General features: G+C 35.5%; 2 protein-coding genes across 8 annotated transcripts in view; one reads left to right on the plus strand and one right to left on the minus strand.

Moving 5' to 3' along the window:
• Positions 1–6,024, plus strand: part of BMP2K (BMP2 inducible kinase) — a 114,611-nt gene extending 108,587 nt beyond the window's left edge. For both annotated transcript variants that reach the window (XM_023530889.1, XM_023530890.1), the window contains one exon: positions 269–6,024. In XM_023530889.1, the coding sequence (XP_023386657.1) occupies positions 269–1,707 (1,439 nt within the window). In that variant the 3' untranslated portion in view covers positions 1,708–6,024. The remainder of the gene's footprint in view (positions 1–268) is intronic.
• Positions 1,501–22,647, minus strand: part of PAQR3 (progestin and adipoQ receptor family member 3) — a 21,745-nt gene continuing 598 nt past the window's right edge. Inside the window, exons 1-6 of one of the 6 annotated variants that reach the window (XM_023530893.1) lie at positions 22,167–22,350; positions 17,513–17,668; positions 15,289–15,486; positions 12,782–12,872; positions 10,014–10,162; positions 1,608–1,737 (exon numbers count right to left, since the gene is read on the minus strand). In XM_023530893.1, the coding sequence (XP_023386661.1) occupies positions 10,020–10,162; positions 12,782–12,872; positions 15,289–15,486; positions 17,513–17,668; positions 22,167–22,244 (666 nt within the window). In that variant the 5' untranslated portion in view covers positions 22,245–22,350 and the 3' untranslated portion in view covers positions 1,608–1,737; positions 10,014–10,019. Of the gene's footprint in view, positions 1,738–7,306; positions 7,408–7,463; positions 10,163–12,781; positions 12,873–15,288; positions 15,487–17,512; positions 17,669–17,771; positions 17,872–22,166; positions 22,351–22,647 lie in introns of those variants that run through there. The other 5 variants (XM_023530892.1, XM_023530894.1, XM_023530895.1 and 2 more) reach the window with 5 other exon arrangements.

Consider the following 22,647-nt stretch of genomic DNA (forward strand, 5'->3'; position numbering starts at 1 on the left):
TAGTCTGGGTACAATACATAAAACTTAGCTGTAGGTGAAAGCTTATGAATAGGTGGTACGTAGGGTACAGAGACAAGTGAGTCTGTCTGCACTAAAGGACCTAACAATCTAATTGAGGACAAATGCCTAATGACAAAGAACTGACATTATTTCTTACTCTAAAGGAAATAGTATGAGGGATTTATAATGCTTTGTGTTAGTAAATATTTAGTGCAAATGGTTTTTGAAATGCATTAGTATGCTATAATATTTTTCTTTGAACCTGCAGGTTCTCCTGAAAAGAAAATCGAACATTCATCCATGAATCAAGAAAATAGCTCTGCAAACCCTATCAAGAGTAGAAAGGCAAGTCCAGTATCTAAAGACCACCGGCCTGGAAAGAAAACCTCAGAGAATTCATCAGTACACGGTCAAGTGCAAAAGGGGCATGATGAATCTGAAAGTGATTTTGAATCAGATCCTCCTTCTCCTAAGAGCAGTGAAGAGGAAGAGCAAGAGGATGAAGAAGTTCTTCAGGGAGAACAAGGAGATTTCAATGATGATGACACAGAACCAGAAAATCTGGGTCATAGGCCACTCCTTATGGATTCTGAAGATGAGGAAGAAGAAGAGAAACCCAGCTCTGATTCTGATTACGAACAGGCCAAAGCACAGTACAGCGACACGAGCCCTGCCTGCAGAGACAGATCTGGCAGTGGGCCAATGCAAGACCCCAAGGTAACACTCCTCAGCCCAACCCAGGTACCTCCTGATGCTGGGGTAGGGACCCCCAGACAGGAGTTTGATGTGTTTGGCGCTGTCCCCTTCTTTGCAGTACATGCTCAACAGCCCCAACAAGGAGAGAATGAAAAGAACCTCTCTCAACAGACCCATTTTCCTGCTGTGGGACTAGAGCAAGAGGAATTTGATGTATTCACAAAGGCGCCCTTTAGCAAGAAGGTGAATGTACAAGATGGCCATACAATGGGGCCTGAGGCACAGACTCTGCCCGGTTGTCCCAAACGTGTAGATATGTTTGGCTCCACTCCATTTCAGCCGTTTCCCACATCTGCAAGTAAAGCTGACAGCCACGAGGACCTTTTTGGGCTTGTGCCCTTTGAGGAAATAACTGGGAGTCAGCAGCAAAAAGTCAAACAGCGTAGCTTACAGAAACTGTCATCTCGCCAAAGGCGCACAAAGCAGGATATGTCCAAAAGTAACGGGAAGCGGCACCATGGCACGCCGACCAGCACGAAGAAGACTGCGAAGCCTACCTACCGTACCCCAGAGAGGGCCCGCAGGCACAAAAAGGTGGGCCGCCGAGACTCCCAGAGCAGCAATGAATTTTTAACCATCTCAGACTCCAAGGAGAACATTAGCGTTGCGCTGACTGATGGGAAAGACAGAGGGAATGTCTTGCCTCCTGAAGAGAGTCTGTTGGACCCCTTTGGGGCCAAGCCCTTCCACCCACCAGACCTGCCGTGGCATGCTTCACATCAGGGCCTGAGTGATATCCGTGCGGATCACAATCCTGTGCTGCCTGGGCGGCCAAGACCGAGTTCACGCCATGGGTCTTTTCATAGTGGAGACACGTTGAAAATGGATGACTTTGGTGCCGTGCCCTTTACAGAACTCGTGGTGCGGAGCATCACTTCACATCAGCCCCAGCAATCCCAGCCAGTCGAATTAGACCCATTTGGTGCTGCTCCATTTCCTTCTAAACAGTAGATACTTCTGACAGACTCTTGGCATTAACCCCTGTTTCAAAAAAGTATGAATAGTTTTGAATTAGAAAAATTTATTTGTATAGCTCTTTATATCATATATCCTTACAGGTCAATCAGAATAGGTAATTTTTAAATAAACCAAATGGAAAAAGGACGTTATCTCCACAGGGTAGTGACTTGGTGTCTCTTCCACACAGGAGAAAAGAGAGCTAAATTGGAAGCTCTGACCCAGGGTTTCAGCTACTGGCGTCACAGCACAGAAATCCAGGGAAGGCACGTGGCAGCTTTCCAGCTGTGCGGCCACTGAAAAGGGACTGGAAAGCTGTGTCATTATTTTTATAACAGAATGTCACTTTCGTGTATGTATCCCAGGCTCATTCTAGAATCCAGCATTTAAGACTAAGGTTATTTGTGCATGCACAGGTTGCATTTGTGGATTCTTTTAAGGTCTCTTCTAATTTCTACAGAGTGCACAAGGATCTAGTTCTCATTAAGAATTAGAAAGTTACTGTCTGGAGATTGCAGAGATTTTAGTCTTACACCTTTCTCTACAAAGCAGAGCCAGAAGTAACTGACTGTTGTGCCTAAAACTTTTCATTTTTAAAAACAAGTGCCATTAATATGGAATATCTACATAGAAGCCTGGAACAAAAACTAAAGAGAGAGATCTGACATGTGGAAAATAGAAAAGAAAAAGTTATACAGAAGAGAAAAAACACTCTACTTAAGGAACATTTTGTACACTGCTTTTGAATGGCTTCTTGCTGAAAACACTTATTATTGCTCATAAAGGAGATTAGTGAGAAAATGGAGTGAGGACAAGGGTTATATAGATATTTTATTTCAGGAAAAAATATGTAGCTGAAACCCTGAGGTTTTAAGACGTTTACAATATAAAAAATCATGTTGCATTTAATAATGTACTTTATTAAATTACCACCTTCCTCAAATATTCCCCAAGTTGTGAGCAACAGTTTTTTAGTTAGGTTTGGGGGTGGTATAGTTTTAATAAAGTGCACAGAACAGCGAAAGCCACAAAGCCTTATAGGCAGGACTCCTGTATCCTGCAGCAAGTACCTCTGCACTGATCCAACAAGATCTTAAAATGGCTATAAGGTATTAGATGATGAGTGACTAGCATCTTAACTCTGCTTGCTAGTTGATTGAAATGTCTTTAGTGAAAAGAACCTAGCTACCAAATTGCCTTTTTTTTTTAACACCACAAGTCCTAATTAGAAACTTGAGGTTTTATAGAAATTGTTTAATAAGATAGATATTACATATATGAATTAATGTGACTACCGTATCTGTGCTTCTTGTGTCTCCAAGTATTTTAAGTTATAATTAACTGTCTTTCCCTATCAAATTAACATTTAGAAGTTTCTAGAACTATTAAAGCTATTTATAAAAGAGTGGAAACTATCAGCTGATACTCTCCTTGATTGCTCTGTTTTAAATGAACTCTCTTTGAATCCAATTAAAGTGTATTTTATGAGTAATCTTATTAGAATATCTTAATTATAGTATCCCAGTTGGGATGAACTGTTTGCCTGTCTTCACAGTTCTAAACTTAGAAAGAAGCAAAGTATATGTAACTACACCATGTAATCATTTTATATTGCTTCTCTTTTACATTTTAAAACAGAAACTAATTTGTGGACAAGCAGGGAAGCACTATCTGAATCACAGCACAGGCAGACTGCGCATCACATTACTGCCTACGAGTGTGCTTTTGAGCCCACCTGCACCAATTACTTGTCCTGTGCCAAAGGCAAATATTGTATTTGCACCTTTTTTTTTCCTGGTTCTCAGGTTGATTAATACTGCTAATGCAAATGCTTAAGTAGATGTTCTTTAAAACTTTACAAAGTAGATTCAAGTGATCCTTTCTTTTAAAAGTGAAGAGTTGATGATTACACTTAGTAAATTCATGAACTACAGTAGGTTTGTATCAAACAGAATATTTTTTTTTTTAAATGAAAATCTGTTGATTGATGTGTGCACAGTATGCTTCTTTGACTATTTTAGTCCTTGGCCTTGGTCTCTGCTAGACCTCATGAGTTTTGTAATTTAGAAGAGGTAGTGGATGAATTGATGTGATCATGGGTTATAAACGTGAAATTCCTAGAGTCTCTTTGATACCAAGGCCTTGCTTACACTTGCTTTTTAATACACTGAATGATTTTAAATGATTTAGACACTGATATAGACACGTTGGCTTATAATGTTGGATAAATTCTAAGGAAACAATTTTGACATTGTTTAAACTATTTACATTCTTATGTTTCTTATATGACAGCCTAGTGACTTTCCTCTTTTGAGATTACGACTCAGAGGAAACACGGGGTTCAATAGGGTAACCAATGTGGTAGAGATGAGTAGAGGTGGGAAAATTCCTTTGTGTTGAAGTAGAGGTATTTCCCCAAGGAGTATAGGATTAGGGTGGCTTTCCATTTTCCTTCATCTCTTCCCACTACTGTTATGATGTAAGTCACTCCACATAGCTGATGCCCAGGTCATTCCTTTATGGAATTATGAGAATAAAACTTCCAAGGCATGTGAAAAAGCTTAGTGCACACAGTGCACAGCACTCAGTAAAAGTTTGGCTCTATTATAGGATGGTCCAATTCTTGTTTAAGGAAGGAAAGTTGAAAAGAAATTATTTTCCAATTAGTAAGGTGTCTTCTGTGCTTCTTTAGCATGTTAAATAGTCATAACTCTAAGCCTGTAATACTTGAACATCACTAAGGGAGGTAAAATAATATGAAGCTAGCAAAAATCTGAGGCCAAAGTTATTTCTGTCCTAACAGCTTTAATTATACTTATTGATTTTGAATAATCGTTTAAAAAGTGGACCATTTGCTTATTTTAATATTGCTTCAGCAAAATGTTAGCGTTAAAAAGATAAGCTTTTATGGCATTGAAGAATGTATCTGCTAAGACACAAAAGTTGCTTAGTATATATATCAGATGGAGGAAGAAAGGTTATAGGCCTGGATGAAAATTTAACTGACTAGAACATTTATTCAGAAGTATCAATTGGGGAAATAGTGTAATTGTTCCACTGACATGCTCCACTGTGTGTGTGTGTGTGCGTGTTTTTGGATGCATTATTTGGACTTGTAGATAAATGCACCTTTTGATAGATTGTTGTCCTCATCTTGCTGGTTGAAAATACTAAGGTGAGCCCGCTCTTCTGCTCTCATGTTCATCAGGCAGAGCAGTTTTCTCTTGAGCTATTCTGCTTGGTTTATTTTAGATTTTGGTAGTTCACTTAAGCATTGCTAGAAGGTACAATGTATATAAATATTATTAGTCCTGAGGAGTTTGGGTACTTTTGCTTTAATATATGTAGGATGTGCGGTCAACTTTTTTTTCCTTTTTAGCAAAATTACTCATCATTTTAGATTCAATATTGAGCTGACAGATCTACTGTGAGAATGAGATGACATTTACTGTGAGAATAACAAATGATAGTTTATTTGAAAACTTTTATACACACTGGTGTTTATATATTAAGAGAAATATATAAACACACACATGCATGTACATGTCACATCTCTTCCGTGGAGTTAATGTGAATTTTTAAATTTCAAATGGAATTGCAACCACAATTGTTACTAAAAGAACATTCACTCCTAGTGAGAGTTTACAAAAAGCCACTAAATAAGGTAGACGTGAGAATGCAAAGGGTCATCATTTGGGGTTATTTTTATTTAAAAATGTATTGTGCTACTTTTGAAAGAGAATTGTTTTTATTACTACACTCTTTTTTTGTGACTGAAAAGTCATCCAATAGCAAGCAGTATAGTAATAGTAAACTACTTTTTAATTGCTGGCAAACAGCTTTAAGTGCACTTTCTTTGATTACACTTCCATTTTTTGTTAAACTTGAATTTTCTGAAGCCTTTTATGTACCACTAAGCAAATAACTTTAACTTTTAATAAGCCTGATTTACATCTTTGTTATATTTCTAATTGTTACAAAACTTACTTTCTAAAGTAACTTCTATCCTCAAATATAGCTGGGAAACTGTTATGAGATAGAACCAGTTGCTTTTTCTTTCTTCCTGTATCTAATTAAGCACTAACTGATTTTACTACTTTACTGCCTTGACATTGCTTATTCTTGACTGAATTGTCCCCCGTTCACTTTGTTTTGTTTGAAATTTAAAGTTATTTTCTTACTGTATTTATCATATGTTTTAATAATCTGCTTTCTTTAAAATGCAATAAATCCCAAATGGATTGCATATTCTTTATAATCAGTGACTTTGGAGTTTTTCATTATTGTCTTATTAAAAATTTTGGACATAAACTTCTATTCGGTTCTTTCATTCACACCAGACATTAAGCATGTGTTATATACCAGCTAGTGGGAATAGAAAAATGAATAGGATTAGATCTCTGTTCTTAAGAAGCTCACAGTAAAGGATTTAAGAAAACCCATTTTGGCCTAGCATTTTTACAACAAAAACAGTGGCACAATTTGTTCAGTTACTGATTCTTAAGATGAAAGTAAAACAAAAACATAAGTAATTTTTGAATGTTAGGCATAGTTTTTGCATTATTTAAACTTTAAAAATGTAACATATGTGACTTAAAATTTGGTTAAATAAAATAACGTAATCCTTGATTATGTCAGAAAGGAGGCTTTGGCAAGTTAAAGAGTAAACTTATTTATTGGATTGATGGACTCTTTGGTGTTAATACGTATTATCTTATGTATTACTCCACAAACTAGTCTTTAGATTACTGGCTTGTGGAAAGATTCATCTTGTTATAAATGAACTTTTTAAAGTAGTAACATTTATCTAAAGTTATGTGGAAAAATAGGGCTTTGTGTCTTGTACAAAGTATCAGAATACCAAATTAGAAATGTTATATAAAAAGTGTGGAATGTATCACCGTTCAAATTCATCTATCATTAACTTCTTTAGAGATGAATACATGTTACAATTAGAGCTATTTATTTTGAATAGCTGATCCCTTTTTAAGGAAGACCAGCTCCAATATCCTATGTAAGATATAGCCAATATTCTCATATTGAAGTTAGGAACTTTTGAAGTTTGTTGGGCATTTAAAAAGGTAGTTCACTTTTGCTTCAGATGTTTGGCACTATTGCAATTACATGTATGTTCTGTAGTGTTTTTGATTCCACATTTACAGAGCAGGACTAGATTCCCGGTGGCTATCATTCCTGCCATCTAAAAATGGCTTTTCACCAGCGACCCCTACTGCTGTTCCTTCTCCCTTCTGAAAATGTTTTCTCAGGTAGTTTCAGTTTTGGATCCCTACCCTACTTAGAAAGTATGGTGCAGAATTTCAGGGGATGTTGGTCCTCAATAGCATCTGTACCTTTTTAATATAAGCACAGTTATTGTGATCGTGCATGTAGAAGATAATGCTACTCCTCTACTAGCCAAGCTGATTCTTCACACACTTTGGCGGGGGTGGAATTACCTGAAATAATTTCAGATGGATATGGACCTACTCAGCTCAGCAGTTGGCAGGAATCCAGAAGTGTGGGCTTTGACCCTTGACATTCAGTACAGGGCAAAGGACTTCTCTAGGTAGGTACCTGCCAAATGGATAGTTGTACAGCTTTATGCCAGTGAATTGCAGTCTTCAAATTGGTTATTCTGTCCAGGTAGGATGTCAAAAGATGTGACAGATATTCCCTGAATCTTCATTCCTAATTCTAAAATATGATTTTGAAGCTGTTATGTATTATAAAGAATGACAAATAGCACTTAATATATTTAGTAAACCCAGTTTATTTACATAATACATATTTTGCCATGCAGCTTTAGAATTGAATTCAGTGTACTAACAGAAAACAAGCACTATCTTGCTATTTAAAAATGCCTTTATGTAGAAAGATAATTGTCTCTTAAATGAGTTAACTACAACCTTATAAATCACTATAGACAATTTAAAACAGCCATGGATAATTCTAAAATGCAGTCTGCTGGTAAAGAGCTTTTATGGTTTACACATTGGTAAAATTAAAACCAGTCTTTTTACTACTGTAGCTGAATAATATACTTTTTAATCTTATTTTAATAGATCTATAAAAACAAAAATAACTTAAATATACAGTATTACAAGGCTCAGGTTTGTAGGCAATTTTTAAATAGTTATTCTTTAATGTTAACAATGTCTTAAACATTCTGCCAGTAGTGATGTGCACACAGTAGGTGGTCAATAAATGCTGATATACAGAAGTGTTTATAGATGACAGCAATCCACATTCATTCATTCCCTACACTGTAATAAATACATCATAGTAAAGATAAGAATGAGGAAGGACAGCTCTCTTACAATATTTAACACTTTCATAAAAAGATGAAATGTTTACATGGTATTCTTATAGTCAGACCTTTTAAATTAAAAATAAAAGTCTTAAATACATTATGTTCTTTTTATCTATTAATTCAGGTGGCAAGTATTAAATAATTCAGACTATAACGAAAAGCCAGGACTATTTTTAAAATTAAAAGAAAATAAAACTAAGGTTCTATATGTTTTTGAGAAGATAACAGTAACTAATATGGTACCAGACCTAAAATAACCAGACTTCTTCATTTGAAAATTAACTATAAATATTCAAGGTATTTTGTTTGGCCAAACGACAAAATATTTAAAAGCAATAATATCATGTAAGCCAGTAAGGGATGTTTTAGGAAAAATATATCCTTATCATCACACAAAATCTTCTATTACTTAGCATACGGGTCAAGTTTGTGGCCTTACGAGAAAACAGCCATTTTCAAAGTAGCGTTCTAATCATAATAGTGGGTACAAAATAGTGTGCCCCTAGCCTACTGGGGGAAAATTCTCCTTGCTTAGGCACAACAGTTTATACTCCCAAAACACTACACTAAAAAATACAAAATTTTACAGATGCATAAACTGAGGCACATTAAAGTAACGTTCCTAATATCAGACGTACAAATGGCATTTTGGGAATAAGCTTCACTGTCAGTCAACACTTCTGATATTTAGTAATTCCAAGGTTCTGAAGATATACCAGTAGTTAAAGCAGCTCCTATCAACCCATTAAGAAACTTGGGTAATATTTTATATTCCAATAAAATGTTTTTATGAATGGCTGCTTTAAGGAAATTAATTTATGCATATGAACAAGACCAAAGAACAAGAATGTTACTGTATGATAGGTCATTGAGATCTACTTTTTACCTATATATAATAAAAAGCCAATTTAATGTTTTAGGCCCCAAAATTAGTATATATCAATATTCTGACATCATTATGATGCTAACACATGCATACACAGAGAAAAACCAGAGCACAGGTGAATAATCCGTCATCAAATGGGGCATCTGCACGACTTTGTTCTAAGGCTTAAGGTACATTTCAGGGTCAAGACTGGCCATCTGGAATCTATGGCCTTGAAGGTAGCACCTATGTAGCTGGGAACCCCCATCGTCGGGACATTCACGACTCCACGTTCAGAGAGGTGAAAGCTCTGCTGCCGTAGGAACTTTGGAACCAAAAATCTGCAACCCACTGGCAAGAGTTCAGTTACTATATGGATTTAAATATTATCTGAAATTAAAAAGCTTAAATGGCTAATTACTTGGTTATTAGACCACAAAATTTGTCAGCTGATCATGTAATCAGTTTTTCATGTGACTTATCTGATGGAAAATGACAATGCAAGTTCTTTTCCTCTTCTCAACTCCTCTCTTAAAGGAGAAGAGGTTTAAAGTCTTTGTTTCAGCAAACTAAAAAATTCAGTGTTCCTAGGGAGAAAGGAACCTACAGCGAAAGGGAATATGTGCCAGTTTCTCACAAACCATGGATTTAAAGACTAGTGATGATTCAAAATCACTATCCTAACTTGTGTTAAGCACAGGCTATACCATAACCCTCATCTTGATTAGGCACTTGAACTTGATCATCCACTGTAAATATTTTCTATTAAAGTAATCACACAGAATGACTCCATTTTATAATGGAGGTGAGCCCTTCCTAAGGAAATTAAGCTGGTGTTAAGTAAAATGAATACTATTTCTACACTGGTTTCACATTCTTTAGATGATTCTTCTGAATGCCAACTAATTTTCACTTTCTGTACAAGCAGCAAATTAGTGGTTTTAAAAAGGGCCTGTAAAGCAGATTCCCAAACTTTCTTAGCTCATTTTCCATTTTTATAAAGTATTACTCATGATATATTAAACAAGAGGAAAAAAGGAAAACTAACAAGAATCTTAGAAATGTTGGGGTATATAACTCCCCATTATATATTGCTTTACAACTGAATAAATCAGGTGGCCATACCTGAATTCACAAATGTGAAACATAGTCAGGACAAGGCTTGCTATGTCTATACTGCATAACATACACTGTTGACTGATGCCACCAATATAACATCACTACTGCAAGGATATGCCATATTTGGTGGCTTGATCCGAGGTAGTTTAGTTGTCCTGGAAAGTAAGGTGGAGAGAAAAGAATACTGATTGTAATATTTTGATATTAAAATGAAAATACATTTTTATCTTGGCCTTAGAATATGGATTTTGGCAGTTTCAGAGCACCTGGAGACTGACTTGAGATTAATTCAGATCCAACTGTTTTTTAAGGATAAATTCATATTTGGTTCTAATTTTAAGATTTTATTCATAAAAGACACCAGTAAATTATTCCAAGTGTGTTTTCAAAATCTAACTTGGAAAAAAAAATCTAACTTGGTTAATTAATTTCAGGAATTTGACTCTACTCACCCACGTCTCAACTTATATATCTGGTGAAAAAAAGACATTGCATGAGAGAATCAAAGGAAATTAATGCTATAAATCATGGAGTGAGATGACTGGAAGCAGGTACACTGTTGTGTTTGGATGTAAGTCTGCTAGAAGCACTATTTATTTCAACCATGTGTGTAAGGAGAAAACTCAGACCTGAATCTTGTGCTATTAGACTAATGAAATAATTTGCAAAACGTAATTAGTAATGGGTTAAGGTTGATTTGTTCATAGTTCATATACGACTTAGGAGAACTATTTAATTTCTCTTTGTGTTAAAGGTTAAATTCTAAGGAGATTAAATAACATGTGAGAAGATTCTTGAAAAATAACAATACAGAGACATAAAAATTTAAATGTAAATAACTTCTTTCTTACTCATGGTGCTTCTATGGTCATGTAAATATTTCTAACCTCTCTTTTTTCTTACCAAGAATAATAATCAGTATAATATGTAGGTTTTAAAGTATAAGTCAATAGAATTCTTTTTGCAGGGGTTCTTAGCCCTTTTTGTGTGTGTCACAGACCCCTTTGATAGTCTAGTGAAGCTCACAGACTCATTTTTAACAATCTAAAATACAGAGGATTACAAGAAAATTGATTACACTGTAATACAAGTATCCACTTAATTCTGTCCATGGACATCTGGGGGATCCTTGGACTCATCAAATATCATTGTGATGTTTATATATTTTTAAAAATTTAATATGAGCTTAAAGTAAGTTCTTAGGTTTAAGTTTTCTGATTTTACAGTATTCATCGCCATTTCACCACAAATGCATATGTTTATCTTTATAGCCAGGTTCTAAGTGAAGACTGGCTAGAAGGTTTTTAAGCTATTTGTTCATGAACATCTGAGACTATCACTTTTATCAGTAAAGACTTTTCACTTTTCATGGTCTCCATATTGACACTGTTCAAAGGTAGCTGTACTCCACCATACATTCAGCTACATGGGGCACATTTTATGTCAAATTGATCTTGCAGAAAAGTTTCGTAACATTTGACCATTTATAAGTGTCCTATATTACACAACTGGGAACTCTGAATATATTAAGGCCTAAAGACATGAGAACTTTCATGGTTTAATTTTCTACACGTGTCAGTGATGAAGAGAAAACAGTTAAACAAAAATCTATAAAGTGATAGAAAAATATATTTACTAGAACTGTTTTCTGAAGAAAATTCTGGCCCTGCCTGGAGGATGAGTGATCTTCAATTTAGGGACATGTCCGAGTTATGTTCCTGAACCCTAAAGTCTACACTCCGGTTCTTCTTTGTATTCCAGTCTCATTAAAACTCAGTGGTAAACCCAGTGCACACAGGAATGCCTGAGTTTCTAAGGGGCTATTCATGCTCTGCACCAGGGTTTCTCATCCTTTCTTCCCCAACACACATGCTGAGTGACACAATCCTATCTTCAATACACTGTGGAAGTGATTCTTAATCCAGGAGAAAGGAGGAACAAGTTTAAAGTTGGAATTTAAGCTACTCCCCTACTTCTGGCTTCACAAACTGAAAAATCACTACTTCATGTACTCTGTTCATTCTTGACTCACGCCAAAGCTCACCTGGACTTGTATCACCCTGTCCCTTACGAAACCACATATTTCATTTATGGAACCAAGGTTGATGGACGTCATTCCATTAATAATTGCTAACATTTATTGAATGCTCAACTACTTGTGAGGAACCGTGCTGAGTGTTTTATGTGCATTCTCTCATCTAATCCTCACAATAACTCCATGAGAGAAAGGATAATCTCCACGTTTCAGATAAGGAAACTGGAGCTAAGAAATCTTGAGTAATTTATTTTGCTCATGTAGCTAGTAAGTATCCAATGTAGGGTTTGAATCCAAGCAGTCTGACTCCTAAACAAGCAAGTACATGTTTTGGAGAACACCGATCACTCTACTCAGTGACCTCTTTGTTATTTTCTGTCAGAAAATTTTTCTCTGGACTAAAGAACCAGGGAACTCTGTCCTTTGCTTGGATGACTAGCTTGTGTATATCCTGTGAACATGAAGACCCTTAACTTTTATTATTTTCCTCTTAGTGCTAGGTGCCAGGAAGCCAGAAATGGTGGTAATCTCACCTACTGGACTCAATTTATATTGTGAGTATAAAAGGAAAGGTCAGTGAAAACTCTTTGAAAGTTAAAGTTTTAGATAACATTTGAGAATAGGAGAGTCATTCTATAATCGATAATACTGAAAAAATAAATCTAAGTTTTGATGCCCTGAAGCAACCTCAACCATACACTTAGAATAAAGTAACAAAATCACTCTAAAAAGTACCTACCTGGAAAGTACCGTTCTGGAACTTTGGAAATGTAGAATAGGAAAGCAAGAAGAGCAATCACATACATCACAACTACACGAGGAGCAAAGTCCTGAAAAGCAAAACATTTTTTTATAGATCTTCCTACTGTGACTGAATTTCCAATTCATTATGAATCTAATTCCTAGATGATGTGGAATTTATAGGTGGAATTTAAGTCTGTTAAATCTGAATTGCTTTTGCTGACAGTCTCCAATAATACAAATTTCACTCTCAATACTGCAGGAAGCAGTCCACAAATGTGGAGCACACAGAGTGCCCTAAAATTAGGGTACTGAAGTAGCTAGAGCTTTATGAGGCTGAAGGTCCTACAATCTACAACCCCATCTACAATATAGGTATATGGGTGGTGTACATATGGGAATTTAAAAATCAGAGCTATAGTTTCTAGGATCCATAATGTACCCTTGTGTGTGGATATACATTTGTTTGCCTACCTATTTCTGGCCAATTCTAAAGTGGACCTGAACTACTTTTATTATTATTATTATTATTATTATTACTGCATTTTCATTTCTTTTCGAATTAAAAAAATTTTTCGATTACAGTTGATATGCGATATTATATTAGTTTCAGGTATATAGCAAAGAGACTAAAGACCAGAGACTTTTGGCTGGAAAGACCCAAGAGGTTCGGCCCAATAATGAAATCTGTTCCACCATCCTAGAAAAATGATCCTCTTGAATAACTGCTATATGAAGCAGTCCATCTCACAGGTCTGTTGGAAAGCTTTTCCTTGCACTAAGAAAATCAGTCACCTGTAAATTACACATATTGTTCCTATTTCATATTGTTCCTATTTCTGGTTATAAACCTAATTTACCAAGAAGCCATTTAAAAAATAAAGACAAATTACTTTTCTTCCCTCTTAGAATATTTGAGAATTATCACAGTTCTTCCTAAGTCCTATATTCTCAGATTAATCAACCTCAAATTTCTCAAATCCTCTGGAACACAACTCCACCCTACCTCTCAGGATTAGCCCTTCTGGAACTTTTCTTCTTTGGTTAAGTGCTGTTCTTTCCGTCTTTTAAAATTTAGAGTTTATGGGAGAATTTCTCCAGAAGTCTCCCTTTGCTTCTCTACTTTGAGAACCACTATCTTCTTAAGCCATATTTCTATTTTAAGACTTCTGAGCATGGGAAAATTCCTATTTTTTTCTGAAATTCTCTAAAATCCACTACTTTAATGGGTCTGGTTCTCTTTGTTATTCTAAACTTAAAAAGGATGTGTCACTTCACCCTAAAATTTTAGTCACTTCTTTGTCAACAAGCAGTCATTCATTTCTGGTAAGAATTAAATCTACAGTGGCAGTTCCTTATTTTCTTTACTTATTTTTAGGGAAAATGATGTTTTCACAGATATCGGGATCAATGAAGTTTCTTATTAGTACTGTCTCACCTTTCTCCCAATTTCCTAATCTTAGGAAGAAAGCATTATCTTTGTTCTCAAGTTGACAAAGTAGACAGACAGATCCTATCACTCAATTCACTGGATCACAGAACTTCCTTAGCTCTATACCCAAATGTTTTCCACCATGCTGTTGCCAACTTCATGCAAGTATATGTAAGCCTACTATTAGCGCCCCCTCTTCTAAAAAATCTGGTTCGTTTGAATACAACTTGCATTTAAATCCCCATATTCCAGATGACGTTCCCACTGCGAACAAGTGTACATGATTTCTGCTAGATTTTGGGGCATACTTACTTATATTAAAAATTCAACTTTACTTTCTAGTGCATATTTAAAGCATTTGTATATGGATATCTAAGAATGTAAGTCTTATTTCTAATCCTCTTCTCAAGAATACTATGGCGCTCTGAGGTTCTTCCTAATGCACTCCAACTGTTCCCCCATAACACCTGACTCAAATAGCTCTTATTTCTCAACATAGTCTCCTCCATGGGTAAAATGTGCTTCCATGGCTCCACTACCAATACAATAATGATTTTCAAATCTTTATCACTAGTCTCAAAACTCTAATCTAAATTTTATAACCTCTCTCTACTTTTACATTACCCGAAACTCAACAGGTTCAATAAAAAAATGCTTCTCAACGCCCCCGTCCTCCACACACACACACACAAAACCCAACTGCTCCTACTTCTGTACTTGCATGAGCACTGGCATTATCCCTGCCTCAGCTGACAACGCTAGAGAGGTGTGAGTCCTCCTCCACAGGTAAGGAGTTAGGTACTTACACACTAAGGGTGACAGAAAGAGAATTAAGAATGTGTTATTTCACAGAAAGCCATCTCAGAAGAAAATGGTAGTTATACTTAACTTCTATTCCTGCGAAGTATGCTTATTAATATAGGTGTGAAAATTATGGCATTAATATGCACTTATAAATATGCTATCAAATGACAAAGACCCACCCAGTTGGCTTTATTATACTACTTTACCTAAAAGGGATAAAACTGAAGGGGCACAAAAAATGTGAAAAATATGGACAACACTCAACCTACCTGTACAATAGGAGCACTGACTCCTCCATTGAGCCAAACCCAATGAAGAGTAGGAATCACTCCGTATCCCGAAACAGAACAAAAGATGATAGAACGGAGCCTCTGCCACTGCTGTGTGAGGTAATTGGGATGGATCTGCGCAAAGAACACTGCCAGGATCATAGCGAGCACTGTGATCAAGTACACTTGACGCCAATACTAGAATGAAAGGAAATCAAATTTTATTAACAATAGGGAAAAAAAAAGTAATTTTGGCTTCCATAGTACACATTCCAAACTCTACTTGGTATTTTCATTTACAAACATGATTACCTTCCTTCCTTAAAAAAATGCATGTTCCAGACAACTTTTAGGTTTCTCAAGATGACAAACCAAATTCCAAAGTGAGCTGGTAAGAAACCAGATTTATCATAAAAAGCATTTGAGTACTATTATATGTCACAGATAATTTTAGTCGTGTAGAAACAAAGATGACTATGACAAGATTCACTCAGTGGGTAAGCTCATAGACTATGGGAGGGGCCGACATGTAAATAAATAATTATAATCTAATGATAATTATTGTAACTGCATTATTAATAGACTGTTGTAGAACCACAGAAAAAGAGCAATTAATGCTTCCTGGAGCAGCTAAAAAATGTTTCACATAGGAGATGACATCTGAGCTGGGTCTTAAGAAATACATAACATTTTGTGGGAAGAGGGAGCTCTCAAGGAAAAGAAAAAAAAAACCAGCACCTGCACCAGGGAAGTTCTGAGAAGGGAGGATGAAAGATGTACTGTTGGGCTAAGTACGTGGAACGTAATTTACCATTTTGGCACTGGGGGAATAGCAGAATTCTTTAAGAAGGGAATGACATGGCTGTTATTCAAACTGGCTCATTAGAAAGATAACTCTGACATCAATGTAGAAAAGAATGAGGTGGCAGGAAGACAGCTAGAAGGTATTAAATAATATTCAAAGAGAGAGTGGGGGCTTGGATTCTTATTGAATAAGGAAGATGGATGTGAACACCAGATCCAGGAGGCATTTTTTGAAATAAACTAAAGTCTTAATGGCTGACCGGATGTGTGAGAGGGCAATAGAGGATGGCTTGACTGTTGCTAGTATGAAAGGCCACACACATGGGTTCTATTGATGGAGCACATACTAAAAGATGATCTGTATGTGTTGTGTGTGTTTGTGTATGTGTGCGTGCATGTACGTGCTGGGGGAAGAAAATGAGGGTGGGGGAATGGAGGCTAAAAAAGGTTCATTTAAAAATATATTAGATTTGAAGGGCTTATAGAATAAGGTTATCTAAATGAGCAGTTGAAAAGCTGGTCTTGAAGTTCAAAAGTGTTCATCTCAGAAGACAGTTCTTAACCTGGGCTCCAAGGACTTCTGTGGGGCTATTCTTTCTGAAATCACATGTTAAATTGTTTGGTTAGCTAGTGCCCATATGGAGGGTCCATAGTTTATAATCTCATTCTCAAAGCAGCCTGTGTTCCTTAAAAGGTAAAGAGCCACTATAGCAATTTATTATTTGGAAATGTTTAGATACGAGAGAGAAAAAAACAATTTTTCCTTTAAATGATCATGGACTACATTAGCTTCAGTAGGTCTCTCTTCTCTTTACTCTACCCTGAATTTCAAGTTTTTCTGAAGATTTATAAAAAGTGTCTGACTAATCTGATTATCTGATATGTTTAGAGAGGTAAACAGAAAATAGGTTTCAGAGAAATAAGATAAGCAAAAGAATTCAAGTATTACATGACTATATTCACTAAGCTCCTAGTTATCAGCATGTTCCCTCTAATTTTTTTAAAAGATGTGAACAGTTTCATGCAAAACGAGCAAGTTATGAAAGCTGAGCAGACATGAATTGATTTTAACTACCAAAATCAAATCAATTTATAACAACTTAATTGCATATATATTTAATTACATGCTTATGTTCCAAACTAATTAGGCCTAAAAAGCAAATGGCTCATGTGCAAGTGGCTACAATTAATATATACTATTACATTCAAACCAACTTTATGATTTTTTTCTTTGCTAGTTTTACACTGAAGCTTTTTGACAGTTTTCTCCAGTATTGTGTAAAGACAAAGGTCTACAAAACACTCTTCTGCTTCTTCTATAAGTTAATTATGTGCTTGAATCAGAAGCTCAAAGAAGCCACAGCAAGAAAACTCAAGATCTATATGAAAGGTAGAATGAAAAATATTTTAAGTTACTTACATTATTACAATAAAATGCATAAAATACTCCAGACACATAGCAGCCCAGTATTCCAATAGAAATTCCTGCATAATCTAATGCCATCCATCTTCGGCAGGTTTTTTCTGATCGATGGCAAGAAAAAAGATGATAGCCTACAGAGCAGAGCATACAGACCTAGGTAAAACAGAACAAAAATAAGTGAAAGTGAAACAACAACAAAAAGGGAAACAAAATGAAATTAAAGTGCAAAAGTGACACAAAAGGAAATTGAACCAACCTATGTGTGATGTTCAAGCCCAGGCTTTCCAGTCAGAGACCTGCGCTTGGATTTGAGCTCTGAGCCTTACAGTCTGGTAAGCTATGTCCTTTCTCTAAGCCTCAATTTCCCCATGGGTAAAACAGGATAACAATCATATAAAGAAATAAATTTAAAATGACAGCTATTTTATTGTGTAAAATTTTAAAATGAAAAGCACAATAATAGGAAAATTACAAGTACAAATGTTTTAAAAATATCAACAGGCTTATTTTGATCCATGAATGAGTTTCCTTTTTAAAAAGTATGTACTATTCTTAAAGTAATACATTCTTAAAAATAAATCAAAGAACACAGAACCGTATGATGTAAAAAATAAGCCCCTCCCACTCAAATCTATTCCCCAAAGGTAGCCACTGATAACATTTACGTCCTTTCAGATATTTTCAGTATCAAATACCAATGCTATAGAAGTCTACATACACATAACACTTATGTACTTTTTTAGATTAATGTAATTCAGATGGAATCATATGATACATTCTGTTCTGCAATTTGTTTTTTCCCCTTAGTATTTTTCATGTGTGTTTAAGATTTCATTGAATAGTTTACTTTTGTTATAAATTAAACATTGTTTTTTTGTGTCCAAGAGAAAATAATTATGACTTTTGCTGACTTTATATGGTTGCCGAATTGAGAGCAAAGCTAATCTGATTCAATCAGCTGCTCTGAAAATTGGTAAAGTTTCTATGGCTGAACTCCTTCCACCCATTAAATACTTGCTGCTTGTCATACACTGGGGATACAAAGATGAAACAAACTTTCAGAGATGTAATGGTGATAAAAGAAGTCTTATAGGAAAAGTCAGTGCAGAGCGCAATGAGAAAATAGAGGGAGGATACTGGCTCTGTGGATGTATGTCTGCATTTGTGGGATGAAAGTTGCAGGAGGAAAATAGCTTCTCAGAAGGGCTACCACCTGAGCTGGATCTTAAGAGGTTGATCTGGCATTCATCAAGGACATAAATAAAGATATGTACATGTTTATTCGGGGTGGAGGTGTCCATAGGAAAAGCAGAACCGTTAAGGAGTATCATGTGGCCTTCTTCATGACACAATTATGACAAGTCCTATACATCGAAGAGTTTTAATTTCAATACTATGGGCTAGGTGTTATACTACTGAAGATTTTAAGTGTACCCTTACAGAAAAGCTGAGATAAAAGGCTACAGGAGTAGCCCTAGGGAGCAATGACAAGAGCCTTTACTAGGCTGGTGACAGTGGGAGTGGAGAAAACAAGACAGCAACAATATAAAGTAGGTCAAATTAATAAACATTTTGAAAGCAACTGCTAAGACAGATAAACAGTCATTTAGTTATTCTATAGCCTGGTCATTAAACAAACCTAATCAGTCCCCATAGCCTCGATATCAATATCAAAACAATGTACCTAGCCACAATCTCATTTCTGCATCCAGTCTAAAATCCTTATTGGTCTGCGGCTTTGGCTACTAAGCTATAAGTCAGTTTACTGACTAATTAAACATAATTCTAAGAAGCTTAGTTATTTGTTTTCTCAGATTATCCTTGAGATTAAACACAGTAAATCCAGAAAACATCAAGGTGTATATGCTCATTGACAGGAAAATATCTTATTGTCACAATACTGACACAAAACAGCAAATAGAGATGATCATAGCTTGGAAGTAAGTGGACAGGTAGGCAGGCAGGAGTGAGGCCGCTGTGCATACCCGAATGTTGAGAGAAATTTTAACTCAAGTGTCATATGTGGTTACCTCTGGGAAATGGAATTTCAAGTTGACTTTTATTTTCCTCCATATACTTTTTTGTTCGCTTAAATTTCTCCATGAGGATATCTTATAGTGATAATAAGAAACAGCAAAGCTAATTTCTTCGTGAGAAGGAAAATAAGAGAAATGAGACAAACTACAGTAATCAAAAGGAAAGTACAATATATAGCATTAATAGAGATCCTTGACTTTTTTAAATTAACCTATGCTCAGTATGTCCTGTTTGGAAAGGGATGTTATTGTTAAACTTCCTTTAAAAAACTGACCAAAAAAATTACCTGGCAAATTGAGTATGTTTCAGTTTTCTGGAAAATTTCCCTTTGTGGAACATGTCACTCCATCAATGTAGACAGATACAGTGTGACATCCTACATCTAAGCTACTTGGCATGATAACCAAAAACCTCAGTATCTGACTCCTATCTCTCCAGCCTCATTTTTCTCCATTGTCCTAGGATCCAACACAAAGACCAAGACCTATAAGTCCAGAAAGTGCTAAGCTGTCTCTTACTTCTGGACCTTTATAAAAACTTTTGTTGTTTGTTTGTTTAAATACCTTGCCACACTCTCCCTGCTGCCCTTCTACCTGGTGACCTGATCTTTAAAACAGGCAGGTTTTGTTCAGCACTATATTCCTGATGCCTAGCTTAATGCGTGGATGTAGAGAGGCATTTAAAAAAATATTTGTTGAACTAAATGTAAATGAACTGAATCTAGGAAAGGTGTTCTTAGATTCTACTCTTCTCTAAGATAGAAAGACCTCTGGGAAAGTTTAAAGTCCCTGAAACCACATTGTATTATTCAGAATGTACTCTATTAATTTGGTTGGGAGAAAAGCACTGAGCACATAAAATAGGTAGACGTGAAAAGAAAAAAAAGTTATGTTTTAAAAATTAAATACTGCATTAATAGAGATCCTTGAGTTTATTAATTACATATATTAATACATATATTTATGGTTTATCATGCTGCCTGCTGGTTCTAAGAATTTGAGAAACTTGGGTGAACAAATTATAATTTCATAAAAATAACAGGAATGATATTTTTAAGTAGGGAAGATGTGCTCGTTTATCTTTAGCAAGTCATACGGTGTGTAAGAGAATAATCACTGAACTATCAGTAAGGAGAACGGGATTTTATCGTCCTGCTGAATAACTGTGGGCATCTCACTGTAACATGTTGGGTGTTTCTTCATTGGCAGTTGCTATAATTGTTTCGTTTTTATAGTTTTGCAATGTATTGTTTTCTTAGACCAATATGAAAACTAATATATATTCCCCGCACTAACATCAGCTCTTGCTCGGTGTTGAAGGGATAAAGGGCAGGCCTAGGGGTAGAGGAAAACATGTGGGATTCTACAAGCAGGTAATACCTGTATAACAGGGGAGTAGAAATCAGTTGGCTTATTAATGATTGCTAAGAATATCTTAATCTGATCAGATACATTTAAAATTTTAACTATAAAAAAATTTATTTATTTTCATCTTAAAACTAGAGATGGATTCCAACAGATGTTTAGGCTCCAATCAGGACAAAAATTAAACCTGAGAAAAAGTATATTTTTAGAAATACTTAAAGAAAAAGTAATTTTCTAATAACACCACAAAAATACAGGGTATTCTTTTCCTCGAAGAAATTTAAAATATTCCAGAAACTAGAATTAGAAAAAAAGGGGAAGGGAGATGTTCCCCCTGTGCTTCTTGGTCATTTAAGTCCAAAGATTTCCCCCACCCCCAAATTTTAACTTGAGTCAAATGATGAAGGTCATAATGAAAGCAACATCTGTGCACTTGGCTTCCAGATTCACTCTTCAAACAGGGTAGCAACAGGTTAACTATAGGGAGTACTGGCCTGTATTTGGAGGAAGTGGGATGACAGCTTTTTTCTTTTCATTCTTATGTTTTCCTGTACTTTCTGCACTTTTTTAAATAAAAAAAATGTCAACAGGATTTTGGTTATTTGTTTTTTTCTTTAGAATTATGTTTGCAAGACTATTAAATGTAACTTTAAAGGCACTATTACAGATCCTTGAAGTAAAATGAAGGTGCTAAGGAGCTAACAAATAAAAGAAGAAGAGAGGAGGAGAAACTGAAAGTATCTGAAACTAGGCGAGCCTAAAAAGACCAAAGGAAATTAACATTAAAGGAATAGAAACCATCAATACCAACAAGACATTAAAATTAAGATGGTATGGACAAAAAATACAAAAATCACTGACATGTAAATAAGGAAAAAGATGAAAAGTCTTCCCAAACAAGACACGAATATTCTACTTCACAGTAGAATATTCTACTTCAGCCAGAAAATATACAGATTCCTATCCTTATATTAATCTTAAAGCAGAGATGTCTCAAAAGAGAAAAGGAAACAAAAGAATTTTCTCAATGTATAAAATTTATTGAATTTCTAATATACTCTAATAATAGCATCCAAATACACTTTCATAAAACATACTTTTGGTGCTTCTGTTATGAAAGTGAATAAGCTAATCTATATGCTATTTTGGGGCTCTTTAAAGCAAGCAGTGGGTGTGAAGTAAGGTTACCTGCCCAAGCTTGTCTGACTAAAGCTCTCTTTACCAGTAACAGTGTTTGTGAAATGACTTACCTGGAAGCAGAAAAGACAAATAGAACAAATTACAAAATCTTCTCTGGAAGCACTTGCTGAAGGTAACACAGATGTCATGTCATATATTCCCAGTGTGAAGAAGAGAAAGAAACCCAGCAAATGACTCCAGATGTTTACTGTCTCGTTAGATAAAATAAACAAACTGGAAAACAAAACAAAACATGCAGCTCAGATTTATAGTGGCTAGCTCACTGTCAGCTTTTAAAAGGTTAGAGACAAGTTTTCTGGATTACCTAACACTTGCTACTTTATGCCCTTAACCCAATCTTGGCCTTTCTAAATTTGATATACCATGCAGTTTAAGTAATCTTTCTTTAAATTTTTCCACAACTAATCTTGGGATGTTCAACTGTATTATCATATTTACCATTTTCTTCCTTGGATTAGTTATTTATGTACAAATTCCATCTCATCTTCCAGCCTATCAACTACCTCATAGCTGATACCATTCATCTCTATG

The sequence above is a fragment of the Pteropus vampyrus genome, unplaced genomic scaffold (genome assembly GCF_000151845.1).
Source record: "Pteropus vampyrus isolate Shadow unplaced genomic scaffold, Pvam_2.0 Scaffold56, whole genome shotgun sequence".
Taxonomy (NCBI): Eukaryota; Metazoa; Chordata; class Mammalia; order Chiroptera; family Pteropodidae; genus Pteropus; species Pteropus vampyrus.